Source organism: Rousettus aegyptiacus, unplaced genomic scaffold, assembly GCF_014176215.1.
Source record: "Rousettus aegyptiacus isolate mRouAeg1 unplaced genomic scaffold, mRouAeg1.p scaffold_m13_p_2, whole genome shotgun sequence".
In the NCBI taxonomy this organism is placed as follows: Eukaryota; Metazoa; Chordata; class Mammalia; order Chiroptera; family Pteropodidae; genus Rousettus; species Rousettus aegyptiacus.
The window spans coordinates 155617120-155643919 of NW_023416295.1; the positions used below are offsets into that span (position 1 = coordinate 155617120).

General features: G+C 40.0%; 1 protein-coding gene across 1 annotated transcript; it reads left to right on the plus strand.

Moving 5' to 3' along the window:
* The first annotated feature begins 1038 nt into the window (after positions 1-1038).
* Positions 1039-11838, plus strand: NECAP1 (NECAP endocytosis associated 1). Its single transcript, XM_016121327.2, has 8 exons — positions 1039-1170; positions 5789-5889; positions 6037-6141; positions 6828-6909; positions 7696-7804; positions 7904-8087; positions 9536-9638; positions 9953-11838. Exons 1-8 carry the CDS (start codon positions 1076-1078, stop codon positions 9999-10001), a joined length of 828 nt encoding a protein of 275 aa, XP_015976813.1. The 5' UTR covers positions 1039-1075; the 3' UTR covers positions 10002-11838.
* Positions 11839-26800: the final 14962 nt, after the last annotated feature.

The window sequence follows — 26800 nt, forward strand, 5'->3', positions numbered from 1 at the left end:
ATATTTTGGTCAATTGGGCTAAATTGTCCTAAAAAATACTGTACCGATTACCATTCGTGTAAACAATGTATGAGAGTGGCCAATTCCCCACATCCTTGCCTTAGACAGATATTTTAATTCTTTTTGAATTTTAAGATATCACAGAGCTACCTAGATAAATTAGAGACAGGTTTTTCAATAGACAGTATAATGAAGTGGTGAAGATAGCTACCGTTGGGGACAGACATACTTGTGTTTATATTTTGGTTTTGCCATTTTATCTGTGCTAATTAAATCGTTTTACGTGAGTGTCGTGCTAAGTTTACATTTGGAATATACAGTAACATATTTATAGAACGAGTTCAGTAAGATTTATAATAGAACTGGAAAAAATAGCCATTAAATAGTTCATTACGCTTCCTGATTTTTTCAGTAATTGGGTAATCCCACTTAAGAGTTTAAAAAGGTCAAGTTTTCCAAAAGATAACCAGCATACACAACTGAAAGTGAGGAATACTATTTTAACAGGTGCTGTTGTGGAAAATATAAGAGAGAAAAAGGTGCTATTAGGCAACTAATCAGGCTGGGAACTTTTAACTTTTAAACTCTGAAGGGTTAAAAATCCACCATGTCTATGACTTGATCACACATTTCCTGTGTGATCTCAGTTCCAGATTACCGACGGATGGAGACTCCTTTTCTGCCAGGAAACTACGGTTAAGAAATTACTCTTGGAAGAAAAAAACTTCGCCAGATTTTAAGATGGTCCTCGTCCCCCCAGGGCATCGCAGGAACTTGCCGGGAGCAAAATGGCGGCTTTCTCTCTACCTCTCGGGGATGGAGATTTCCACAACGTGTGTCAAGCACTGGGATGGCATCTTTGCCATTACCCAAGATGGTGAGCCGCGTAGGCTCACCGTTTCCAGGTTTCAGTATGGCTTCCCCAACCCGCGCCACCCGAGGTTAATCTCAGGAACCAAGATAAACTGGAGCGGGAGCAGCGAAAGCGGAAGTTGTCGTGCCACGCAACAGTCCGCTCCACGCCCCGCCCCCGTTTCCACGCCCCGCCCCCGGCGGCGCGGAGAGCAGAGCCAAGATGGCGGCCGAGCTGGAGTACGAGTCCGTTCTGTGTGTGAAGCCCGACGTCAGCGTCTACCGGATTCCGCCCCGGGCCTCCAACCGCGGTTACAGGTACTAAGCCCGAGGCACTGCAGCGTGTGCGTACCCGGTCGGGGATGACAGTTTCCTTCTCGAGTAGCAGCTGCTCGTTCCTGCCACTGCCACCTCTGGGTTGTCACCTTGCTAGCCTCCCCACCTGGGCTGTTATTGCCCTGTCCTCCTGCTCTTCCCCCACCCTGGCTGCCATCATCCTTGTTTCCTCCGCTTTAAAAAAAAAAAAAAAAAAAATTACCATCCTGCATCTTGCCATCCCTCCCCCGCTTCCTCAACTCTCTCTAGGTTATACATCTCTGCTCTCCATCATCCACATCCATTCCGCCTGCTCTTTCGTTAGTCACCTTTCCTTCGCCCTTCCCTGCGTCCTTCAGTTTGTCACCCTCATCCCCACTTCCACATTTCCAGTACTCCGTGCACGTGTGAGGCTAATCGTTGTGTTGTTGGCCCGTCTCGGGATGATCTAATTTATCTTTGTGCTGTTGTCAGCCTTGCCACCAATTATCATCCTCCATTGGGTTTTCCCTTCAGCTCTTTTGTCAGTGGGCAAAGGTTATGATTGCAGGTTTTCCAATGGTTGTCCATTCTTTCTTTTTAATATATTTTCTTGATGATGATATAGTATTGTCTATCTTCCTTCCCTCCCTCTCCTCTTAATCTCCCCTATAGCTTTTCCCTCCAGAGTTGATGCAGCATTTTCTCTGTAGGGCTAACTAACCACCTTGTAATTCAGTGACCATGAGGGTCTGAGGATGCCATAGGAAGTCATGAAGTCGTGTAGTGAGTGGTAAGAGTTAACATGTAACTCACTGGGTTACATGTTAACAAATATGAGTATTAATTACCCTTGGCAACTTAACAGTTGTATGATTTTGGACGAATCTATTAAGCTCTCCAAGGCTCAGTTTTCTTATCTGTAAAATAGAAAAAAAAAAAAAGTTAATGATAATAAAACCCGCTGTAGTTACGTACCTCACAGAAGTATTTGAAGGGTTAAATGAGATCATATAATAAATGCGAAAGCATTTAGGAAACAATAAAGCAGTATATAAATATATGATACTGTTCTTATTCCCCTTTCTGACCTATATCATCATCATGATTTTTCTTTTGGCAATTATTACTACGTTGGCCGAAAGTTTATCCTCTCCTTATGTCCATTATTTTGCCTATTTACCAGAAGGTTATTCCTCACTAATCAGTATCTTTGTGCTTGGTGACCTGAGCACTAGACCCTGTGGGTTGTACCTTTTGGCAAAGAGGTAGTCCTCATTTCATCCTTTCAATCAGACCCAAAATTGAACATGAGTGAAAATCTACATGCTTTTGAATGGTAGTATTATTTGCGTGACTCATCTGAGACGTTACTTTCTTTGGGAAGCCCTCCTGGACCCTTCCACTCTGGCTCAGGTATATTCTCTGTGCTTCTACAGCACCTACGCTTGTCTCTGCTACAGTGCATCTCGGTATTGTTATTGATTGTTTTGTCTCCTATTTCTCCAGACTAGACTATGAACAACTTGAAGTTTTTTTAACTTTATATTCTAGGGTCTAGCATAATGTCTGACACACAGTGGACACTTTGTAAATATATTTCTGAAAGAAGAAATTAGTAGATTATACTTCATCATGTAAATTAGCATCAATCTGTTAAATAAGGAAAATAGCTCATGCCTTTCAACTTTAGGTGTTAAGACTTCCCAAGGGATGTGATACACATTGAAGTGGAGTTTTGTTCTTTTTCTTTTACTTCAAGACCTTCCTTCTCTCACTCATCTGAGTTCTCTACCTTCACTTACTTGTTTATCCACAGCCTTTATCCTTGTCAGTTAAATACACTGAGCCATCAAAGCAGTTTCTTAATTTTTTTTAAATTCTTTTTCTCTTTGTCGTTCTGTTTTCTATGCTTATCATTGGTATTTTCTATCCTCCAAGAGGCATTTTATCAACCACTCTTTTAGTATAGTGAGTGAATAGAGCAAAACTAAGTTTGAATAGTGATTCTCATTTGTTTTCTGGGTTACCTTTGGCAAAACACTTAACCCTTTTGAGCTTTAGTTTCCTCATCTATAAAAATGGATATAATACTACTTACCTTACCAGATCCTCTTACTTAATTTTCACACGAATGGGCATAATACCTGGCACATAATAGATACCTGATAAATATTGCTTTTCTGTTTTTTTTTTTTTTGTCTGCATAATCTTTTCTTTTTATTTACCAGAACTCATTTTACATCATAAGCATGATTTCTCTGGGCTGCCATTAGGGAAAAAACTGGGCTTTTTAGGAATCAGGAGAAATCCTTTTTTTTAGTGACTAAGAATGTTAGAGGGAATAAATGACTTCGATTAACCTAGTGTAAGCTGTTGCTTCCCAGACTTTTACTGACCATACCAGTGGAAGGAAAATTGATGAGAAACTTATAAATAATTAGAAAATGGTTTCTCAGTCTCTAAAACTTTTTTATTCATTACTACCCTTCTGCCCAGCTTAATTAATATTAAATTCCATAGTGTGTTTTAATGTAATGAAAAGAATGCTAGACTTTGATGTTAGGCATATTACTGTGTTATTGTCCTTCATTTGGGGTTGAGGTGGAGAGAATAGGCTTTTCTTTCTATTTTATATGGCTATTGTAAGGATTTATTGCTAAGGTAAGTGAAAATTTGTGAGCTCAGTTTGAGTGTTGTCTGAAGACAAGCAAAACTAAGAGTTCTTCAGGCTGGGTCTTGGAAGTGGGAGAGGAGCTAAGGCTGAGGGCTGAGGATTGAGGGAAACTGCTGCCATGAATTTGTAACTGAGAATTTGTTAAATATTAGCCAATAGACTCACGATAAATAAGACAAGGAACCTGTCCAAACAAACACATCTAGTAGGCTTGTTCCTAATATTTTCAGTAGCTAATTTTACTATGTCTGGCTCTTTGTGGTATGGTAGCATCAGTAACAACTCATTTAAAAAATTTTTTAATAGATAAGGAACCTCTAGAGTGCTCTATTCTGGATTAGATTCAGGTACTTGAGGGTTTTTGAGAGCAAGGCATCAAGAAAGAAGGGTATGACAAGGTTTATCTTTAAAATCCTGTGCAAAATCTGTACTAATTTAAATTTTCACTTTCCTCCTTTCCACCTTTTGTTTACCTGGTTGTTAAACTCATTCTTGTTCAGATTCCTGTTGTTACCTTTCTCACTTGGACATATTAGTCTTCAGATTCCTAAGAAATGAGTTATTAATAACTTTGCCCTCCTTTTTTATACTCCTGGCAAAAGAAAATCACAAATGCAATGTTTTTTAAAATTGGCCATATTTAAATAAAGTCTTAAATTTCATTCAAATTCATTTATAACACAGATTATAAATATTTAGTGTTTTCTAGCGTTTCCATGGACATTTTGATCTTTACCCACACGTCTTTCCTGAACTCTAGACTCATATATTCAACTGTCTATATGTTGTCTTGAAATCTGTTAGACATTTCAAACTCAGCATAACCAAAACCAGACTCCTGATCTTTCTTACCAGTCATGCCTTCCTCATCTCAGTTATTGGCAACTCCTTTGCTAAGGCTAAACACCTTGGAGTTATCTTTGACTTTTCTCTTTCACCTCACAGCTATTCCATTAGAAAATCCTGCTGCCTTTACCTTAAATATATCCAGAATCTGGCTGCTTCAGCTACTTCGGCTTCCTAGTCACCATCATGACATTAGTATCACTGTAATAGTCTTTTAACTAATCCCCCTGCTTTAGCACTCGTATCCTTACATTTCTTCCACACACAGAAGACAAAGTAATTCTTTTAAAATACAGTGGAGACCATGTCACCCCTCTGTTTAAAACCCGTAATGGCTCCTCTCTTTCACTCAGATTAAAACCCAAAATTCTTACAATGGCCTACAGAGCCCTGCATAACCTGGCCTTCTGTTAGCTCTTCCACTTCATCTCTTTATTCTAACTACAATGGCCTCCTTGCTTGAGGGCAGACATTCCAGGAATGCTCCGACCTTAGCATCTTTGCACTAAGCTGTTTCCTATGCCTGGTATGCTTTTCCTCCAGTATCTACGTGGGCAGCTCTCACTTTCTTCATATTTTGCTCACATTTCACCTTGTTGATAAGGCCTACCCTGACCAACCTCTTGCATGCTGCAACCTGTTCACTCTCCCACTGCCTTCCCGTCTTCTTCTGCTTCTGCATTTTCTTTTTACCTTAGCACTTAACACCTTCCAAGATACTAATTATTTTACTTATTTATTATGTTTCTTTTTTATTGTGTATCTTCTATTAGAATGTAAACCTCACAAGGGCAGGAGTCTTTGTTTTGTTCACTGAAGTTATCCCAAGCACTCAGAACAGTGCTGTGATTTACTGTGTACTCTGTAGTTATTGGTTGAGTTCACTGAAAGGTAATATTATTGGAGTCCAGAATCCTCAAATGGTAACATTGTCTTCTGTTTTGGACTGTCTGCTACATGAGTTATCTATATAGAGGGGATCATGAGTTATTATTTAATAGGTTAGAATAAGTAATCCAGGACAGGGAAATAGAAATATGGCAAATGATTTTTTTGTAGGTTTTTCATAGATTAAAGACATGGACTTGAGGCCTGAGGCTTCCCGTTTTCCTATCCTAGGGCATCTGACTGGAAATTAGACCAGCCTGATTGGACTGGTCGCCTCCGCATCACTTCAAAAGGGAAGATTGCCTATATCAAACTCGAAGATAAAGTTTCAGGTAATCTGTGTGGGTGGCTCTATAACATATTAAGGATATTGGCGTGGTGTGCTTTTGTAAGAGGGGGATTGAAATGGAAATAGTTGTTAATTGGAGTTTTAGAATTTTACTTCCTTCACTGACATAAGTCTTTGTCCTATCTGTCAGGTGAACTCTTTGCTCAGGCACCAGTAGAGCAGTATCCTGGTATTGCTGTGGAGACAGTGACAGATTCTAGCCGCTACTTTGTAATTCGTATCCAGGATGGTACTGGTAAGGGAGCTGGGCCTTGGAATGGGATTAAATTAGGAAAATAGTTAATGCACTTCATTGTGTCCTGACTACATTTATCTTACTTCAGTTTACTAAATTTTTCCTCCCCTTTCTCCAAAGTTAACTATAGTAGCTAAAGAGAAGGATTAACGTAATTTGTAATAGATTGGAACACAAGTTTAAGATGTAATTAATAGGTAGGTGTAAATAAATCAAAATGTACTTTTAACAAAGGAGTTTACACATATCGCCATTCGTTGTTTTGGTGGCTTTTGGTGGGACTATCTTAAATCATCCATATCTCGTTTAATCATTATCTCTTTTCCATAGTCTGGGTCAGAGGTTGGCAAACATTTTCCATAGACAGATAGTAAATATTTAAAATTTTCCTGGCCAGCTGGTCTCTATTGCAACTATTCAGTTCTCTTATTGTAGTGTATAAGCAGCCCTAGATAATATGTAAACAAATTGGTGTGGCTGTGTTCCAGTAAAATGTCATTAAAAAAAAAAAAAAAAAAAGGTATGGCAAAATTTGGACCATGGGCTGTATGTAGTTTGCAGGTCTCTGATCTTTGAGAAAATGAGTCACATTCCCAGACTTCAGATAAGGTAATTGTTAGATTTTCATTAAGTAGAACTTGCTCTGGGACACTTCCTATTCTGAGTATTCCTGTCTTTTTCCTTAGGACGTAGTGCTTTCATTGGCATTGGCTTCACAGATCGGGGTGATGCCTTCGACTTTAATGTCTCCTTGCAAGATCACTTCAAGTGAGTGAAGCTTGTCCTAGTAACTAGATTAAATGGTTTGGGGAAAGCTGCTTCTTAGCTGAGTGGGTGCTATCTCTTTTACCTCCTGGTTTCTTTATTTGGTAAACTAGTTGTACATTATCTTTGTATCTATTTTATTTTTTTCTTATAGCCCAGAATGGGTTTTTGATCCCTTGTTCAAGGGTTTGAGATGATACTTTTGTTTATGCCTCTAGAAAATATGTCCTTTTTTTTAGGTGGCTGACCGAGGCATACAGGAATAGCAGGGCTGTATGTGAGCTATATGGGGAGTTACATACCAATTTTGTTACTTCATGTTGCTGACATGCTTTGTGCCTGTCGCAGCATTTCTTCAGCTCACCTGACTTTGGTGTAGCCTGTGGTGGACAGCACCATTCACACTGTCAGCTTCCTACCTTAAGGGCACACATACCTCTGCTTTTCTGCCTTAGCACTCTCTGAAATTGAGGAAGGCCACTCAGCACAGGGGTGCAACCTGGAAGGAATGAGGAATTAACACCTCCTCGGGGGTAGCCCTCAAACAGGGGGAAGTGAATTGATGGCTAAATGTACTCCTTTGAAGGGCCTAGTTTAATACACATTCTGTTAAAGCCCAATTACCCTGTTTCTTGATACCCTCCCCCCACCCGCCCCCTCAACTCTTCATATTTCTTCACTCTACTTTCTGGAATCCTATTTTATATAGATTAGCTACATTCAAATTTGTGTGTCAAACTCTGCTTTCAGGGAATCCCAAATTAAGATAACTTAACTCTTTTACTGAAGGTGGGTAAAACAAGAATCTGAGATTTCCAAAGAATCTCAGGAAATGGACACTCGTCCCAAGTTGGATCTGGGCTTCAAGGAGGGACAGACCATCAAGTTGAGTATTGGGGTAAGTATGGTTTTTTCCCTCCCTTTGCTGTATTTCCATAAAGCCTGTGACGTCTCTTTTTTTCTCTCACGCTCATTCTTTTTTCTTTTTCTTTCACAGAACATCACAACGAAGAAAGGAGGTGCTTCTAAGCCCAAGACTGGAGGGACTGGGGGTCTAAGCTTACTCCCACCCCCACCTGGAGGCAAAATCACTATTCCCCCACCATCCTCCTCAGTTGCCATCAGCAATCATGTTACTCCACCACCCATCCCAAAATCTAATCATGGAGGTAGTGATGCAGGTAAATCTCTCTAGTACTTTTAACTTTCAGAAACCATATCTTTTGTTATAATTGGATAACACCTGTTTGCTAAGGAGAGTGTTGATTTTTTTTTTTTTTTTTTTTTTATTAAATAGCACTTGATATTGACAGGGTGATTCTGGCAGCCTCTAGCAAGGGATCAGAGTTTTTCTAGTGGATTGAGAGTCATGGTGTCTGGTAGATTCTTTGGCAGAAAATGGATGGGTATTAGACAGACTCTTTTCTTCATTGTACGTTGGTTAGATGCTGGTAGCCCTGAGAGTCAGATGGACCAAGATTTCATTCATAGCTCTGCTACTTAATACCTGAATATATTTGGTAACATTACTTTAGTTCGTCAAGTTTCAGTATCCTTATCTGCAAAATAGGCAAAACTACCCCAGGATTGTGAAGGTTAAATGATGTGAGGGCGCCTAGCACAGTACTTGGAACGTAGTGGCCATTTAGTAAATGCTCTTTCTTAATTTTCTTTTCATTTCTTTATGAAGGCATTTGGGAAAAAATGAGACATCTGGTTTGTGAATGCATTTTTATTCTTCTTAACTGGTGGAAAAAAGAATAGATATATTTACATTTAAAGAATGAGAACATTATAACTCGGATAGGAATTTTCCTAGGAGTTATAAGTGTCACCAGAAGGTACTAGAGATTATATCTAAGATTTATTTTTTATTTTTTTAATTAAACTTTTTATTTTGAGGTAATTGTAGATTCACATACAGCTGTAAAAATAATGCACAGAAATCTCTTGTGCTCTTTACCCAGTTTTCCTCAATGATAATGTTTTGCAAAAGTATAGTCTAATATCTCAATCAGGAAATTGACATGGATACCATCACTTCTCTTACTTAGATTTCACTAGTTTTACGTGTTCTCATTTGTGTGTACATGTGTATTTCTGTGCAGTTTTGTTGTGTGTAGGTTCCTGGGTCCACCACCATGGTCAACATACAGAACAATGTTATCACTATAGAACTCCCTTGTGTCTCCCTTTTATAACCACACCTTCCTCCTTCGCAGCCTCTTGCTAACCTACCCACCTTCCCAATCCCCCGAATTCCTAACCTTTGGTAATCAGTAATCTGTTCTCCAACGCTATAATTTCGTCACTTGAGGAATGTTATATGAGTGGAATCATATAGTATATAACCTTTTGGGATTGGCTTTTTTCACTCAGCATAATTCCCTTGAGATTTATCCAAATCGCTGTGTATATCGATAGTTTCTTTCTATTTATTGCTGAATAGTATTATATGCTGTGGCTGTACCACAGCATGTTTAACCATCACCCATGTATAGACATCTGGGTTTCCAGTTTTTGGTTATTACAAATAAAGCTACTGTGTATAGATTTTTGTGTGAATATCACGTTTTTATTTCTAAGATTTTTCTTCTTCTTCTTTTTTATTCTTTCACATTGTATTCAGATATCCTTTTAGATTTGGATTCCCCTGCTCCTGTCACCACACCAGCATCAGCTCCAGTTTCTGCAAGCAATGACTTGTGGGGAGATTTTAGCACTGCATCCAGGTATGAGCATAATGAAATCAATATAGATGATATGTACAGTCAGGTGAAATCTTTGATCTGGGAAAGCAGGGTGTCTATAGGTCATATAGAGTCTTTGGCAGGGATTTTGGGAATGGAATTATAGGAGTGCTGGGGTTGGTAAGATAAGAAAATTATAGGGTGAAGTTTGAGTGGGACATTTCAGGCCTCAGTAAGTAGAATTGCTGTGAAGTTTCAGAAATTCTGGGCAGCAATTTCTTTGAAATTATTAAGTAAAGAATAGAGTAGCTCTCCTAATATTATGCCTTTGACTTTCTCTCTGTTATGTCTTGCAGCTCTGTTCCAAATCAGGCACCACAGCCATCTAACTGGGTCCAGTTCTGAATAGCATTGGCAGGACAGTAAGGACAGACTTGAAGAATGAAAATGACCTTGAGGGCACCAATCTGTGAGGGAAGTTAGGAATCCCTTCTCTCCCCAGAACCAAAATTACTGGACAATCTTTTTCATAGTTTCTTCATTGCATTCAAGCAGGTTTATGTCACTCCCCTATGTTGTTACTTGCTCTACAGCCAAAAAAAAAAAAATAAAAATATCTCTTATCTCCCCTTCACTGTCAAGGCAGGGGAATAGTGGGTCTTTATTATACTTGTGGCTGACTGTGCAGGGCTTAAAAGGCCAGGGTCTCTGGGGAAAATGACCTCTAACATCTGTGGAATTTTTTTCCATTTTTTAAATTCTTTAACATATTTCAGAATCATCTCACGACCCTTGTGTGCCTCTTTGGGAAGCTCTTTTTAGCAATTTTAGGGGAGACAAAAACTTTGAAACTTTTTTTTTTCGCTAACCCAAGACTCTGAAAATGGACAGACTGACCTCAGTGTTTACAAATTCAGAATTTCGATAGGGATAAGAATAAAGAAAGACCTGTTTCTTGGGTCTCTGCTCTATCTCCCTTTTCAGGCTTATCCTATTGAGTGAATATTCAGTGCTGCGTCTAGCTCCATTACCCTCTCATGTGTTTACATGTCTCTTCCTATAAGAGGGTTGTTTTGGTGGCACCTCCACTATTCTCGTTTGTTGAATAGTGCAACGTCTTTGATCAGTGGGTGTCTCTTGGATGAAGGAGGTTCAAGGAGCTGTGTTTTCCAAGTTATATTCTAGACAAGTGTTTACAGTAAGCCCTCACTTAATCTCGATAGGTTTTGCAACTTTAAGCTACACGACTTATGACAAAACCAGTTTTATCATAGGCTGATTGATATAAATAAGAGTTAAGTAAGTTCCTCAATGGTATAACAAAACGACATTGGAGGACCTGCTGTACTTTTTTGCAGCTCCTTCTAGTTGCTGCATTTGAAGCACAGCGTTACCTTAGATTTGTCCCATTATTTGACCTAAAGTTGAGGGTTTAGAGTTTTTAACCTGCTTTGTAGGCAGAGGTTGAAAGCACTTAACTCTTGTTCCATACCCACATTGCCTTGCTGCCTGGGTATCTGGCCCCTTTCCATAAACATTTATTTTTCAGTCCATCTAATTCTTCAATAGAAAAGCTGCTATTACATGTATCCTCATTTAGAAGGAAGCTAGAGAGTCACAGTTTGAGCTGTGATAGGTTTTGCCCAGGTGACAGCTTTGATACCCTTCACCCTGGGTATCAAAAGCAAGTTGTTCTCCCACTACTTTCCTTTCCTTATGCCCCACCATTCCTTTTACAATGCTGTGAAGAGTTCCCTTTCTTGGATGATTGGGCACTGTCTATTTTGTTTGTTAATGAGCAATTTTGAGGATGAAATGGGAGGATATCATTTCTTCCCTTAGCACCTGTTTGGATGTGTTCAGTCTGGCTAAAGGGAGTCCTTATGTTCAGTTTCAAAATATATTCTCTCTCCTGGATTTCCTTCCTGACTCTTTTTAACTTTGGGTCCATTTTTTTTCATCGCCTCCCCTTCCAGGCAGCTCTATTCTTACAGAGCCATGGCAGGGCATTTTAAAATTTCAGTAGAAAACACTAAAAGGAGAATCTCTAGAACACTAGTGACTAAACTATTGGGAACCTATTTTCTCAACCTTCCTTCATGTTGTGTTCTTTGTATTCTTAAGATGATAATATATTATGTATTCGAATTGCCGAAAAATTGATAATGAAGTTTAAGATATATGTATATAAAGTGTATACTGTATTGGTGCAATAATGGAAATTAAAAATATGGAAAAAGTAGTATCTCTTTTACTTTTTAATTTGCCAATTTTATTACCTTTTTCATTTAATTGATCCAATATAAATGGGCCAGTAGGTAATAAAAGGACATTTTATAGCTATTCTTCTTCTTCAAGCAATAGAGGCTTTTAAGAAGTTGAGGCTACACCTCTACTCATGGCTCTAAACCCACAGAGCACTCCTTATAGAAATTATGTTTATTATTTATTTGCTGGTGTGGTAATTTCATTTGCTCCAAATTATCTTCATGATCTAGGCCAGCAGTCCCCAACCTTTTTGGTACCAGGGACCGTGCTCCTATGAGAATCTGACGTCTGATCATCTGAGGTAGAGCTGAAGTGGTGGTGCTAGCGCTGGGGAGCGGCTGCAGATGCAGATGAAGCTTCACTCGCTTGCCCACCACTCACCTGCTGTGCGGCCCTGTTCCTAACAGGCCACAGGCTGGTACTGATCCATGGCCCAGGGTTTGGGGACCCCTGCTCTAGGCCACCTTTAACATCCTAGAACTATAATCAACATGAATGAAGGGAATCAGTGTAAGAAATAGAACTAAAGTCAGAGTCATAGACTAAGTCAGAAGGAACTTAAGAGTTCACATTGAGTGATTGTTACAGGAGAAGAATCAGATTGATATGGGTACTTTTATTTTTGTAAAGTAACACTGCTCTCTCCAGATATTCTGATATACCTCCCCGCTTGCCCTCCCATGGTAGGGTTAGGTGGCTCCCTAGCTGTGGACTTTCTTACGTTACTGAGGTTGAGAGGCACTGTCATTGATAGAAATATATCCTAATCTTCAGGGTTTTTAAGGGGAGAAAATGTAGACAATTGTTTTTCTAGCTCAACCTCCTCAGTTATACATTGGCATCAGTCTTCACGGTTGAAAAGTGAACCTTTATTCACTTCCAACATTCTGATAACCTAGGTAGTCAGGTTACCTGTAGCTTTCTTAGCTCCAATTCAGTTTACACGTTGCCACCAGAATAATCTAAAACCAAGCCCAGTTCATGCCATTTTTTCTTCTGTTCATTGCTTTTAATGATTTTCCTTCACTTATAAAATCAAGTCCAAAGTATTATTTCATCCTCAACTTTCAGCTTTCCCTTTCATTCACAGTATGCTCCAGCAAATCAGAGCACTAGCCATTCTTCAAATGCCATCAGCACTGTGAGCACCGAATACTTGCTGAAATTCCCTTTGCCTAGAATACCTTCCCCTCTGTGCTTGCCTGTTAAAATCCTTCCCATCCTGTAAAATAACTCAAATAACTATGAATCGTTACTTATCCTCCCACTCTGTGAGATGATTTCTCTTTTGTCGTCGTTTTGGATGTTTATTGGATTTCTTATTAGTTTATAAGCTTTTTTAATATCTTCATTTTTATCTACTCACTACACTTCCCATATACCTTTCTAGATAGTAGGTGTTTGTTAACTACTTGACTTAACAGTGATTTCAATAAAGAGGGACTAGAAGTCAGTAAATTGGGTATTTTCCTTCTTTTATTCATTCTCATTTGGGTTCTAGCTACATGATAAAAGTGTTTCACATATGCTTTGTCAGTTATAGAAAATCTCATTTATGTGCTCCAGAATCAGTCAGTATTAGGGATCAAGAAAGCAGTGGTGAAGACAGATTTTACTTTGATACATAGATTCTTTGACCAAGGAAAAGGATAATTGGATATTGTGTAGCACAGCTGCCAATTAATGTGACGGGGCTAAAGATGACATTGTGCTTTGGTGGTATTTTAGTCATTTTCTAGCTTTTTAAAAATTTTTCTGTTCTTGCTTCTTTAATTATACATGAAGAAAATAATACACCATTTATGACTATACAACTCAAACTCAAGCACTCCCCTTCAACCACGTTCTCTTGAGAAAGGCAAGCAGAGTTATCTTTATTTGCAGGTCTCTTAAGCTTGGGTTTTTCACAGCAATTTTATGATTTGGCATTTATTGCAAAAATTTGCAAGAATTATTATTTTTGGACCCCTTTTGAAAGCTATCAAGATGGTGTAAAAAGCTTTGTCATACTTGAATTGAGTGAAGAGTAAAATATTTGTCTATTGCAACCTCATGGTACTAGCTAAGGATAGTGTTCACCCCTCAAACACAGTAATGCATTAAGACCCAATATGGATTTTTAAAAATTTGCTTTTTAATATATATATATATATTTTTATCATATGCGCTCTGCCACTGAACCTGTAATAGGAAAGAAATGTCATTGGAGCACTTTCTGTGAATGTTTTATCTAGCTGCATATCAGCTTGGGGCCACTAGAGGGCGTGCTCCCTATAACAACTAGCATAACTAGGAAATCCTCAGATTTTCAGGAGATGGGAAGCATTTTTAAAAAAAGGTATAAATGAAGACTGTCAAGATATAAGTGAAGATATTTCATCTCTGGAATCTGAATGTGCACCTGATCCAAATTTTGTTGGGAATGTGGACAAATAGCTGTTTAGATAGGCAGAAAATGAAGTGCAGAATAATAAATATTTAATCATGCTGGCTACCCTCATTTTTAGTCCCTGTAGGTGTTAGCAACAGTTTTGGTAGTGTTTGCTCAGATTCCCCTGGGGCTCCGTGGAGTTCAGGCTCGAAGCGTATAGGGGGAGAGGCGCTCTGAGTTGGGGGTTGGGGTCTGTGGCTCAGTCTTGGTTTTGCAACTCCGGCTGGTAAAAATCAACTTGTTTTTCTGCCGTCCCACTTCTCTACCTTCAGCCCTGATGACTAGACCCTACCACCAGCTGTGTGGAACTCACAGCTCTCCCTCCTCTCCCCCTACAGATAGCTCCAGCTGCTGTGAGAGGCAGCTTCTTTATTTGTCCTAGTCTACTACCCAATACTCAGGGTTCTGACCGGTGGTAGTTCTTATGCACAGATCCCACACTCAGACATGCTGGTGTGCAGTTTGGGTGTTTTTTGTTGAGTTTTAGATGTTCAGCTTATTGTTGTTTCAAGGGGAAAGATCTGGGGATGTCTCTCCACCATGTTTCTGAAAAATGAAGTGCAGAATAATACTTTCTTCAGAATTGAAAACTTAAATATTTGATGGGGAATAAATGTGTTAATTTTAATGACCTCCCCCAGGTCCATCAAAATAAATGATTATTGGACAGTAAAGAACAGTGATTATGAGTATGGATTTGGGAGGAGACAGATTGCCTTGGTAAAAAATTTTACTCTGCTACTTATTAGCTTTTCGATGGATAAGTTATTTAACCTTTGTTTACCTCAGTTTCCTCATATGCAAAATGAGGATAATAGTTCCTATTTTATAGGATCATGATGACAATAAAATAAGTTAAAATTTTTAAGTGCTTAGAACAGGGCTTGGCACATAGTAAACTATATTACTGCTACTACTGTTGCTCCTCAGCTTGGCATTCTAATTCTGGCTATCAGAGTGTGCAATAAGATGGTGAGTATAAGGGAAAATTATGAGAGTTCCTTCCCTTTTTTTAAAAAAAAAATTAAGTTTTGCTGCATCCAGCAAGTGGTAAATTCTGCCACGTCCAGCACGGCCCTGGAAAAAAATCCTGAGTGGGACCTGTGAGAGACTGAGAAAAGAAAGAAAACAGAATGCTGGGATCAGGAGGCCCAATATCCACTGATGATGGAATAGAGAGCGATTTTATTTTTGCAAGTTGCTTTGATACAAGAGCATACATTTGCTGGCTAAAATGAGATTATCCCCACCCAACCTCCACATCCTACTATAATCATTTGCATTTCTGTAGGGTAACCGCCCCCCTTGCCCCTACACTGCCTGCTAAAATCATTTGCATTTCAACACTTGCGTTGTTTTCCTATTCCCATTCTTAGGAGGATTTGTGGAGGTGTGGCAACCCTTGGTTGGCCTCACAGATTGCAAAGACCTTGTCAGTTTACAACTCTGCTCTCCACAAATTTTTGAGATAAAGCTGACATAACATCGTATACATTTAGATGTTGATTTGATAAATTTATATATTGCAATATGATTACCATGATAGTCTAAGATAACACTTTTATCACATCATATAATTATCTTTTTTTGTGGTGAGATCAATTAAGATCTAGTCTCATAGTAACTTTGAAGTCTGTAATATGATATTGTTCGTAATGACTTTGCTGTACTTCACATCCCCAGGATTTATGTACTGGTTGCAAATTTGTGCCCTTAAACCACAGATCCCCAATTCTCCTACCCCCCACCCCACCCCAATCTACTCTGTTCCTATGAGTTTGACTTTTTTAGATTTCACATATAAAGGAGATTATATAGTATTTGTCTTTTGGTGTTTGACTTATCTCACTTAACATAATGCCCCCAAGGTCCATCCATGTTGTTGCAAATGGCAGGATTTCCTTCTTTCACCATGGCCAAATAATAATCTTGTATATGTATATTTTATCTTCTTTATCCATTCATTGTAATGGACACAGGTTATTTCCATATCTTGGTTATTGTGAATTATACTTTAGTAAATGTTAGAGTGTGTATATCTGTTTGATATCCTTTTCATCTCCTTTGAGTATATACCCAGAAGTGGAATTTCAGATTTTATTATAGTTCTAGTTTTAATTTTTTGAGGAACCTCCATGCTGTTTTTCATATTAGCTGCCAATTTTCATTGCCACCAACAGTGTACAAATGTTCCCTTTTTTCCACATCCGTGCCAACACTTAATCTCATGTCTTCTTAATGATCGCCATTCTGACATTTGTGAGGTAGTATCTCATTGTGGTTTTGATTGGCATTTCCCTTTGATTAGTGATGTTGAACATCTTTTCATGAGTCTGTTGTTCTCATCTGTATGTCCCTTTTTCAGTTGAATTCTTTTCTTGATGTCAAGCTGTATGTGTTTTATATATTTTTTGGATATTAACCCCTTATCAGATATATCATTTGCAAATATTTTCTCCTATTAAGTAGGTTGCCTTTTCATTTTGTTGATGGTTTCTTTTGTGGTACAAAAGATTTTTAGTTTGATGTAATCTGATTTGTTATTTCGCTTTTGTTGTTTTTGCCCTAGGATAGCAGTCCCCAATCTTTTTGGCACTAGGGACAGGTGCTCCTATGAAAATCTAATGCCTGATGATCTGAGGTGGAGCTGAGGTGCTGATGCTAGTGCTGGGGAGCAGCTGCAAACACAGATGAGCTTGCCCACCACTCACTTGGTGCTGTGTGGCCCAATTCCCAACAGACCATGGACTGGTACCAGTCCACGGCCCAGGGGTTGGGAATCCCTGTCCTGGGAGGCATAACCAAAAAAATACTGCTAAGACCAATGTCGAAGAATTTACTGCTTATGATTTCTTCTAGTTTTATCATTTCAAGTTTTACATTTAAGTCTTTAAACTATTTTCAATTTATTTTTGTGTATGGTGTAAGAAAGTAGTCATGTTATATTTTTACAAGTATCTGTCCAGTTTTTCCAACACCATTTGTTGAAGAGACTGTTTTTACTCCATTGTATATTTTGCCTCCTTTGTCATAGATTAATTGACCACATAGGTGTGAGTTTACTTCTGCTCTGCCCATTTTTTAAAGTGGTTTGTTTTTTTTTTTCTACTGAATTGTATGAGTTCTGTATATATATTGGATATTAACCCCATACCAGATCAGATATATACTTTGAAGCTATTTTCTCCCAATCTGCATATTGCCTTTTCATTTTGTTGATGGTTTCCTTTATTGTACAGAAGCTTTTTAGTTTCATGTAGTCTTATTTTTACTCTTGTTGCCTTTGCTTTTGGTGACAAATAACTACTATATTACATACTTGAACGTTAAGAGAGTAGATCTTAAATTCTATCACCACACACACACACACAAATGGTAATTATGTGAGGAGATGTGTTGACTAACTGTATTGTAATCATTTACAATATATCAAATTACTTTGTATGCCTTCAACTTACATATGTTATTGTTAAGGGTGGAAAATTTTCAAAGTGAGCCAACTAGCTAAGTCAGCTACAGGGAAGAAATATCTTTAGATACCAGAAGTTGTCCTACTTGCTTGGGTGTGGGTTTTAGGAAATGTATAAGATATGAAGATGGCCAGTGTCTGCTTCTGTAATCTGCTCACTTATTAACCAGCGTGTGTTGGGAGCTGCGCCCTTGGTTTCTCAAGCCCTCAGGCTGTGAGAACCAAACCCATGATAAACAAGTCTTTCCGAGAAGCTGGCTGACCACCAAAGGTGCTGATAGTCTCCTGCTCTCCCCCCCACCTCGTACTTCCCCCTGTCCTTACCGCTCCTCACACCACCAGCTGAAGACCAATCATATTGCAACAGGTACCCTTTGCCTGCCCCCCTTTGTTCTTGCCGTATAAATATGTTTGTTATCCAAAAATAAAATTTGAGGCTTGATCAGAACACTGTCTTGCCTCCACTCTTTTCTCTCGTCCGTGTCACCCCTCTTTTCTTTAGGTTGGGTTCTCCTCGGTTCTCCCACCAAATAACCGGTCCCGCTGGCGGGGCAGGTGGCGCCCAACGTGGGGCCCGAGTGCAGAACCCTTACCCAGGCGGACTATGAAATAACAGAGGCTGCAGCTCGTTAAGGAGAAGTTTTTCAGAGAAGAAGTTTTTCAGGGAAGACTGCCTTTCACCGCTCATGGAAGGTCCTCGTCTTCGGCTCACCGGAGATCGCCGTCTTCGGTGAGTGTTCATCCGCCTTAGTTTAGTTTCGGCACGGACTGCTAGGATCATAAGTAACGAATTTTAAACGGAGAAAAGAGTTGAGCATAAACTCCCTCTGTCTTCTCTAGGTCCTCTTGTCTTTTCCTTTTTTTTTTTTTTCAAAGGATTTGGGACTTTTCTCTCTAGCCCGCTTCTCGGCACAAGCCGTCCACCCCTGAGGTTAGAGGCTGCTTTTTCTGAGTTGGGAGAATACAGTGTGTCAGTCGACTTTAAGGCAGAAGTCGTCCACTCAGAGGGCATCCCGGTCGTAGACCTCTCCCTCCGCCCTGGAGAGAGCGGTAGGTCTGCGATTCGCCTCTTGAGAGCCGTGTTGGCGGATTATACCAACCGACTGCCCACGTCGAGACCTCTGGTATAATCCCTCCTCTGCCGCCTCTGTAAAAGAGCCTTGTCTATGCCCAAAGGCACAGCCGGCGGGACGTCCGTAGGCAACGCACCCCAGGGGGTCCGTGTTAGCGGATTGTACTAACCGGCTGCCCACGCGGGAGAGAAGTTAAGTTCCCTTCTCCTCCTTTTTGCCTTGATACCTATGTTCACTTCCTCAGTTCCTATCCCTCTTTCTTTTTAGATAAATAAAACAAAAAGATGGGACAAACCTTGTCCAGAGAAGCGCTATTCATAAAAGACTTAAAACGCTCATTCAAGGAACGAGGAATCCGAGTAAAAAAGAAGGATTTAGTCAAATTTTTTCTCTTCATTGATGAAGTCTGTCCCTGGTTCATAGTAAATGGCCCCCGCCCTCGAACGGGCCCCCGCCCTCGAACGGGCCCCGCCCTGAAAAATGGGCCCCAAGCTCTCTAAAGAAGCGGTCTTTATTCGAGACCTAAAAGAATCTCTTAGGGAAAGAGGAGTTAGAGTTAAGAAAAAGGATCTTATTAAGTTTTTTCTTTTTATAGACAAGGTTTGCCCTTAGTTCATTGTTAATGGACCTGAAATTCACCCTAAAAAATGGCAGAAAGTAGGTCGTGACTTAAACGATAAGCTCCACAGGGAGGGGCCCGATGCGGTCCCTGCCACCTCCGCGGAGGCTAAACAGAGAAGATTCCCTTCTGCACTCCTCGCCCAGACCACTAGCGCCGCACTCGGAGCCTGGAGGGCACTCCCCATTTCAGGGGCTGCTACTACTCCCCTGACCAAAATTACACAGGGCCCTCAAGAGGATTATAGTGAATTGGTCAGTAGACTCCTAGAGGCGGCGGAAAGAACCCTCGGGGGGGCGAAGCCTCTAATGACAGGCTCGTTAAACAATTGACCTACGAAAATGCCAATGCCTCTTGCCGCGCGGTGCTGCGCGGAAAGACGCGAGATAAAACCCTTGATGAAATGTTGCGCATGTGCCGTGACGTTGATCCCTTCACCTCTAAAATGTCCCAAGCCATGCATCTGGCCATAGACCCCCTTGCCTCCAAGGTATCTCAGGCTGTTAATCTCGCGGCGGGAGTCAGCCTTAAAACTCTTTGGGGAGTCAGCCTTAAAACTCTTTGGAAAGGACCCTGACACTATAACCCTCCCGTATAATACAGCTCAGGTACAATGGCTAATTCAAAACGATGATGACTGGGCGATTAGTTGCACTTCCTTCCAAGGAACAATTGATAATCATTATCCTGCTGACAGATTAATTCAGTTCTTACAGAAAACCCCCATTGTTTTTCCCCGGAGAACCAAAGCCACTCCCATTGCGGGAGCCACGCTCGTGTTTTCTGACGGCTCCTCTTCAGGCATAGCAGCCTTTAGTATTAATGGACAGGTTACCCGTATACAGACAGCCTTTCAATCTGCACAGCTTGTTGAACTAACAGCAATAATTACAGTCTTTGAACTCCTAAGCGAGGTTCCTTTCAATCTTTATACTGACAGCGCCTATGTAGCTGTCTCTGTACCCCTACTTGAAACAGTCCCCTACATACGTCCCTCCACAAATGCTTCCCCCTTGTTTTCCAAATTACAAAAACTAATCATTAATCGCAATGCTCCGTTTTTTATTGGACACATTCGCGCTCATTCAGGCTTACCTGGGCCTCTCACAGAGGGAAATAATATAGTAGACCAGGCCACCCAATTGATTGCTGCCGCCCAGGAAGACACCCCCTTTGTTGCTGCACAACGAGCTCACGCTCTACATCACCTCAACGCACATACCCTTCGCCTCAAATTTTCCATAACCAGAGAACAGGCCCGCCAGATTGTCCGTCAATGCAAGGGTTGTCTGACACTTTTACCTGAACCTCACCTGGGAGTAAACCCCCGGGGAATAGTTCCTGGAGAACTCTGGCAAATGGATGTTACTCATCACCCTCCCTTTGGAAAACTTAAATATATCCATGTCTCTATAGACACCTATAGTGGATTCATTTATGCCACCCCCCAAACCGGGGAGGCCACCAAACATGTTATTCAACATGTCATAGCTCTTTTGGCCGTCATCCCCCAGCCAAAAGTTTTTAAAACTGATAATGGGCCAGGCTACACTAGCGCCTCCTTCCGACAATTCTGCGCGCAGCTCGGAATAAAATACATCACGGGTATTCCCTATAACCCCCAAGGACAGGGCATTGTTGAGAGAGCTCATCAAACGCTAAAAAATATGCTCTTTAAAATACAGTCCGGAAATACTGCCCTTTCTAACACAAGAGCCAGCCCTAAAACCCTAATAAATCATGCCCTATTTGTCCTTAACTTCCTAACCTTAGACGCCTGCGGCAAAACAGCTGCTGATCGTCTCTGGCACCCGGCCACCGCTTCTGATTATACACAAGCACTTTGGAAAGATCCCCTCACCAATAAATGGCAGGGCCCTGACCCTGTCCTTATCTGGGGAAAGGGACACGCTTGCATCTATGATAATCAGGCTCAAAACGCCCGGTGGTTACCTGACCGGCTACTAAAACTTTATAATCCGCCCAGGGATCCACAGCCCTGAGACCTCGCTTCCCCTCTGTTCTCTTACAGATAATCGCCTCGTCCTCCGGAGATGCATTGCAGAGGATAGTCTCCAGCCCCTCTCCTCCTCACGGGAATTTTGCTCTTCCTCCTGTTTCTCGTCCTCCTCTGCACTGACTCTAATATTCCCCTTACCCACAGATTAGGATTGCTGTTCTTTACACTTTCCTTCTTAGGAGCGTGTACTCTTTGCACCTGCATATAATAACGTACCTACTCCTGCTTTGCGGACTTTTTGCCTCCGTCCATACTCATCAAATATTTAATTACACATGGCAAATCATTAACGAGGCGGGCGATGTTGCCCTTTCTACGTCCTCTTTGGCGGCCACCACACCTTGGAATTCACTCACCCCAGACCTTTGTCGCCTAGCTGCAGGGGCGTCCCAAGGTTGAGGACTGCCAGACACTTACCTCCCCCTCTCCCTACGGGGACGACATAAGGGACAGAGAAATGTCTACCTTCACCTTTGATAGACCAAGGGAAGGTATGGGCATCGAGATGGGTGCAGATGCAAAGCTACTGCAAGGGAAGACCCACTAGACGGTCCCCTCTGTCCTTCCCTGAGAACATACCTGGTTTGCATAGAGGTTGGTATCCAAATCACAATCTAAAACCGGCTCTGCCTCTCCTCCCCAAAAGATACCAAGAGCCAACAATAGATGGGTGTATATAGCCCACGGGAGGAACCAGGTCAATGTTCCCCCACTCGGTTAAGGCCCACCTTTCTAAAATAGAAAGGGAGGAGATGTTGGGAGCTGCGCCCTTGGTTTCTCAAGCCCTCAGGCTGTGAGAACCAAACCCATGATAAACAAGTCTTTCCGAGAAGCTGGCTGACCACCAAAGGTGCTGATAGTCTCCTGCTCTCCCCCCCACCTCGTACTTCCCCCTGTCCTTACCGCTCCTCACACCACCAGCTGAAGACCAATCATATTGCAACAGGTACCCTTTGCCTGCCCCCCTTTGTTCTTGCCGTATAAATGTTTGTTATCCAAAAATAAAATTTGAGGCTTGATCAGAACACTGTCTTGCCTCCACTCTTTTCTCTCGTCCGTGTCACCCCTCTTTTCTTTAGGTTGGGTTCTCCTCGGTTCTCCCACCAAATAACCGGTCCCGCTGGCGGGACAAGCGTGGTGCTCAGGTGATGTATTTGTATTGTGTTAATGGTCAACTTCTGCTTCTGTTATCTGCTTACTTGTTTGATGTCGTTTTAGGCTTTATGAGCTGCCTCTTTTGAGAATGTAAGGGTAAAGACTTCCCAGTAAATCAGTAACAAGGAGGTGATTCCTCTAGGCACCAAAGCCCCAGGAAGAGGCCCAACATTCCAGGATACAGATAATAAGACTGTCTACCAGGCTATGTTTGATTTAGCAATACCCCAGATACATTTATCTTTGTAAAGAACATTAACGGTTAACTTCTGCTTTCTGCAATTTCCTTACTCTCTTTGTTCTAGGATGTAGTCAGAGGCTTCATAAACTGCCTCAAACAAAGACCCCGGGCTAACCCTGCGTGGTAGAGTCAGTTGCCAGCCGGCTAATAAAGGCTCATAATCTCAATTGGCTCCGTGGGTCTTAGATTTGAACGCACCACAACATTATATGTCAATAATATCTCAGTTAAACTAGCAAAATTGACAAATACTGTATAATCTCACTTACATGTGAAATCTAAAGAAGCTGAACTCAGAAAACAAAGTGGAACGGTGGGTGCCTAGGACTGGGGAGTTAGAGAAACAAGGAGATGATGGTCAAAGAGTACAAACTTCCAGCTCTCAGATGAATAAGTTCTGGTGATCTAATGTACAGCATGGCTATTATAGTTAACGATACTGTATAATATAAGTAAAATTTGCTAAGAGAGTGGGTTATAAATGTTTCATCACGCGCACACAAAATGATAATTATATGAGATCATGGAGGTATTTACTAATCCTATTGTAATCATTTCACGATATATATGTGTATCAAATCATATCCTTGTATCCCCTTAACTTATACAGTGTCATTTGTCAATTTTATCTCAAGAAAGCTGGAAAAAGAATATAAATAAAAGTGACTAATTCTACTAATTTATATTCAGGAGCTTAAATATATTTTGATGAAAGTTAATATGATTTTTTCCCCGTTTTATTGAGAAATAATTGACATATATCACTAACGAGTTTAAGGTGTACGACGTGATGGTTTGATTTACACATAGTGTGAAACGATTGCCACAATAGGTTCAACTAACATCCACCTTCTCATATAGATGAAATAAAAAGGAAAGAGAAGAAAAGAAAAAAGGAAAAAAAATCTCTTACGATTTTACGCTCTTAACAACTTTTCTATGTATTATAGAGGAGGTCTGCTGATGTCACTGCCATTTTAGCTGCTTTTACCCAAGGTATGCTTTGTACCTGATGTTCACAGGTCAGCCTGAAATTATTCATTAAGGAACTGATTCTTGACAGGAGGAGTGTCTTTTAGCCATTGCCACAGCCTATATATTTAGCTGCATGGGATTTATGTAAAAATAATATTCAGCAGGGGGAGGCTGGAGACCCACATCTCTTTCCATTTCTCACCAGCCACTACATAAACTATTTTTTTTGATGAAAATACTTAATATTCTTTTAGACTCCAAGGAATTACAAAATCTTTAATTTGAAAGAGATTTAGTGACAATTTTGCAGAAAACTTCCTTTTCTGTAATATACTTGAAAAACAATTTTCCAATATATGCTTGGATAGCGCTCACTCTCTGAAAGTTAATCTTTCGGAATGCAAACAAATTTGGGTTTTGGAATTAGGCAGGCCTGGGTTGAAATTAAAAGTTTTTTTATTGGATGTGTGATCTTGGCCAATTAGTTAACTGAGTTTTCTCGGTCAAATGCAGAATAACAATGCATATTTCTCAGGATTATTTTGAATATTAAGTGAGATAATGAAAGCAATATATGTATCAACGTGTATAAGACATAATAGGCTCAGAAGTGTTAACTGTTAACTATTGATGACTCTACTAGAAGGAATATTTGCTTTTAAGTGGAGGACACCCATGTTGATTCATAACAATAAAAGAGAATTTTTGATTCACATTGCCAGGAAGGTCAAGGTTAAAGATAGCCTTTAAAGTGACTGGTACTAAGAACTTCTTCATAGACTGATACCAGTCCTTGGATTGCTGTCATGTGGCTATTGGATGATATGAATTGTGTTTAGAAGCCTATGGAGTGTTGATTATTATTCTTTGTGTGAGTTTGATAGAAGTATCATAAATCAGCAATGAAAAAACAGAAGTTTTATTTTTCCAATAATTAATAATATCAACTCATCCCTTCTTTTAAAAATTGGGTCAGAAGAAGAAAAATATGGCAGTCAGTCAGTTCTTTCTGATAAACACTAATCCTTTCCAATAATTGATTGTTCAGTCTAGTAATTAAAATGTCAGGAACTTTCTATTAGTTGCTGGTCATATGCGGGGCTTTTGATGCTTTGTTACCTGTTTGCTTACCATACTTTGTGTGCTTCTACTTCTAAAGAGTGCCTGGTATATGTAAAGTATGCTCTCTCTGTGTGCTGTCCTCGTCTCTGTTTCAAGTTACACTGGCCCCTCAGAGTCCTCTAGTATCTATTCAGTGATTTCATCTCACCATTTTTTGGTATGTTTCCTTATACTTAAGTGAGTTCTCTCTCACAGGCCAGCCCACTGATACCTCTTTTTGACTATCTCAGTGTCCTTAGTAGCATGTATCAAGGAGGATTTCTAAGTCTCTTTTTTTTTTTTCTCTGCTACACCAGGGGATGGTATAGATATCAGGGCCTATCAACATTGCCATTTCAGCACAGGACACTTCTGAGAGCAGCGAGCCAAAAGAAATCTTAAGGAGAATGGGCACTTCACCTTGCATTCCAAATTCACTCAACACTCTGAGAGGGATTGATTGCAGCAACAGATCTAATTTATCCACATTTTGTAGTTTTGTCTTTTCTATACTGACTCTGGTTTTGACCATGTGAAATGCTTTGTAGATATTGTGATGTCAGCTGAGATTTGGAGCACATGTACACATCAGACTTATACTGTTGCTCCTCTTGGAACCCTGCTGTCCTCGTGTGCTTCCAGTTAAGCCTACTGAGCGATGAAAGACCACATGAAACAGATATATGCCGCCCCAGCTGAGGCCATCTTAGATCAATTCCTATCAGTCTGGCAGCTGACCGTAGTTATATGCACAAGCTGAGCTAAGATCTGCCACACCTGACTCAAACCAGAACTATCCTACTGAGCCCAGCTCAATTTGCCGAAATCATAGGATTTTGAGCTACATAAATTGTTCCTGTGTTAAGCTACTAAGATTCAAGGTGGTTGATTATATAGCAAAAGATAACTGATACTACTATCACAAGTAATTCTATTATATATATATTATAATAAATGGAAATTTAAAAAATGATAAAGAGAAAGTAATATTTTAGACAATTTTAAGCTTAATGTTACTTATTAATAGAATAATATATACATCTAATTACAGTTTGGTTTATTTCAATATATCTGTCTAGTTATAGTTTGCTTTTAATAGTTATTGTTTATAAAACATACCTTACAATTATATGGCTCAAAATGGTTAAGTATATCATTAGCTACACTTAACAAATTATGATTCTCATTTTTCAATTCTCTTCATAAATCTTTTTGTCGAAACTAGCTAGTACATACCTTTTTAAAGATATTAATTTAGCTGTTCTTATAGACTAATGAGATATGTTACATTTTAAACTCATTATAATAAATAAAATAATTTCAGAACCCACCCACTAAAACCCTTCATTTTGAAGATTTCAAAAAGGAAGTTATATACAAGCCACCTCCATACATAACTTTTGGCAAAATAATCACAACATGGTAGAAATATTTCTTTTCTAAGCATCAGTTTTCCAAATGCTCTTTCCATAAAACAAGTTTCTCTTAAAAGTAGTTGTCACATAGGGCAAGGTCTAGAGGGTTCCCAATTGTGAAGCTTCCATTGTCCCCAGGGACGTGTCATCTTTCCTGATTATTAATGTGTGGCAATACACAGAGTATTCTCAATCAGGGGCTCTTTCTTGAGCTTTGGTGCCCAGAGTTGGGGATGAAGAAACTTTACTTTTCTAGGTTCTTCCAGCTGGTCTAATAATTAAAGCTACATGAGATATTTTCACAAGAGAAAATAACCAAATTTAATTATATATCTATCTTTGGGAACCCTGGATATACATGAGATTCAGAGACAGAAAATAAAAGTGAGGCAGATATGGCATTTCGAGCTAAGGATGAGGTAAGGCACTGTGGGGCT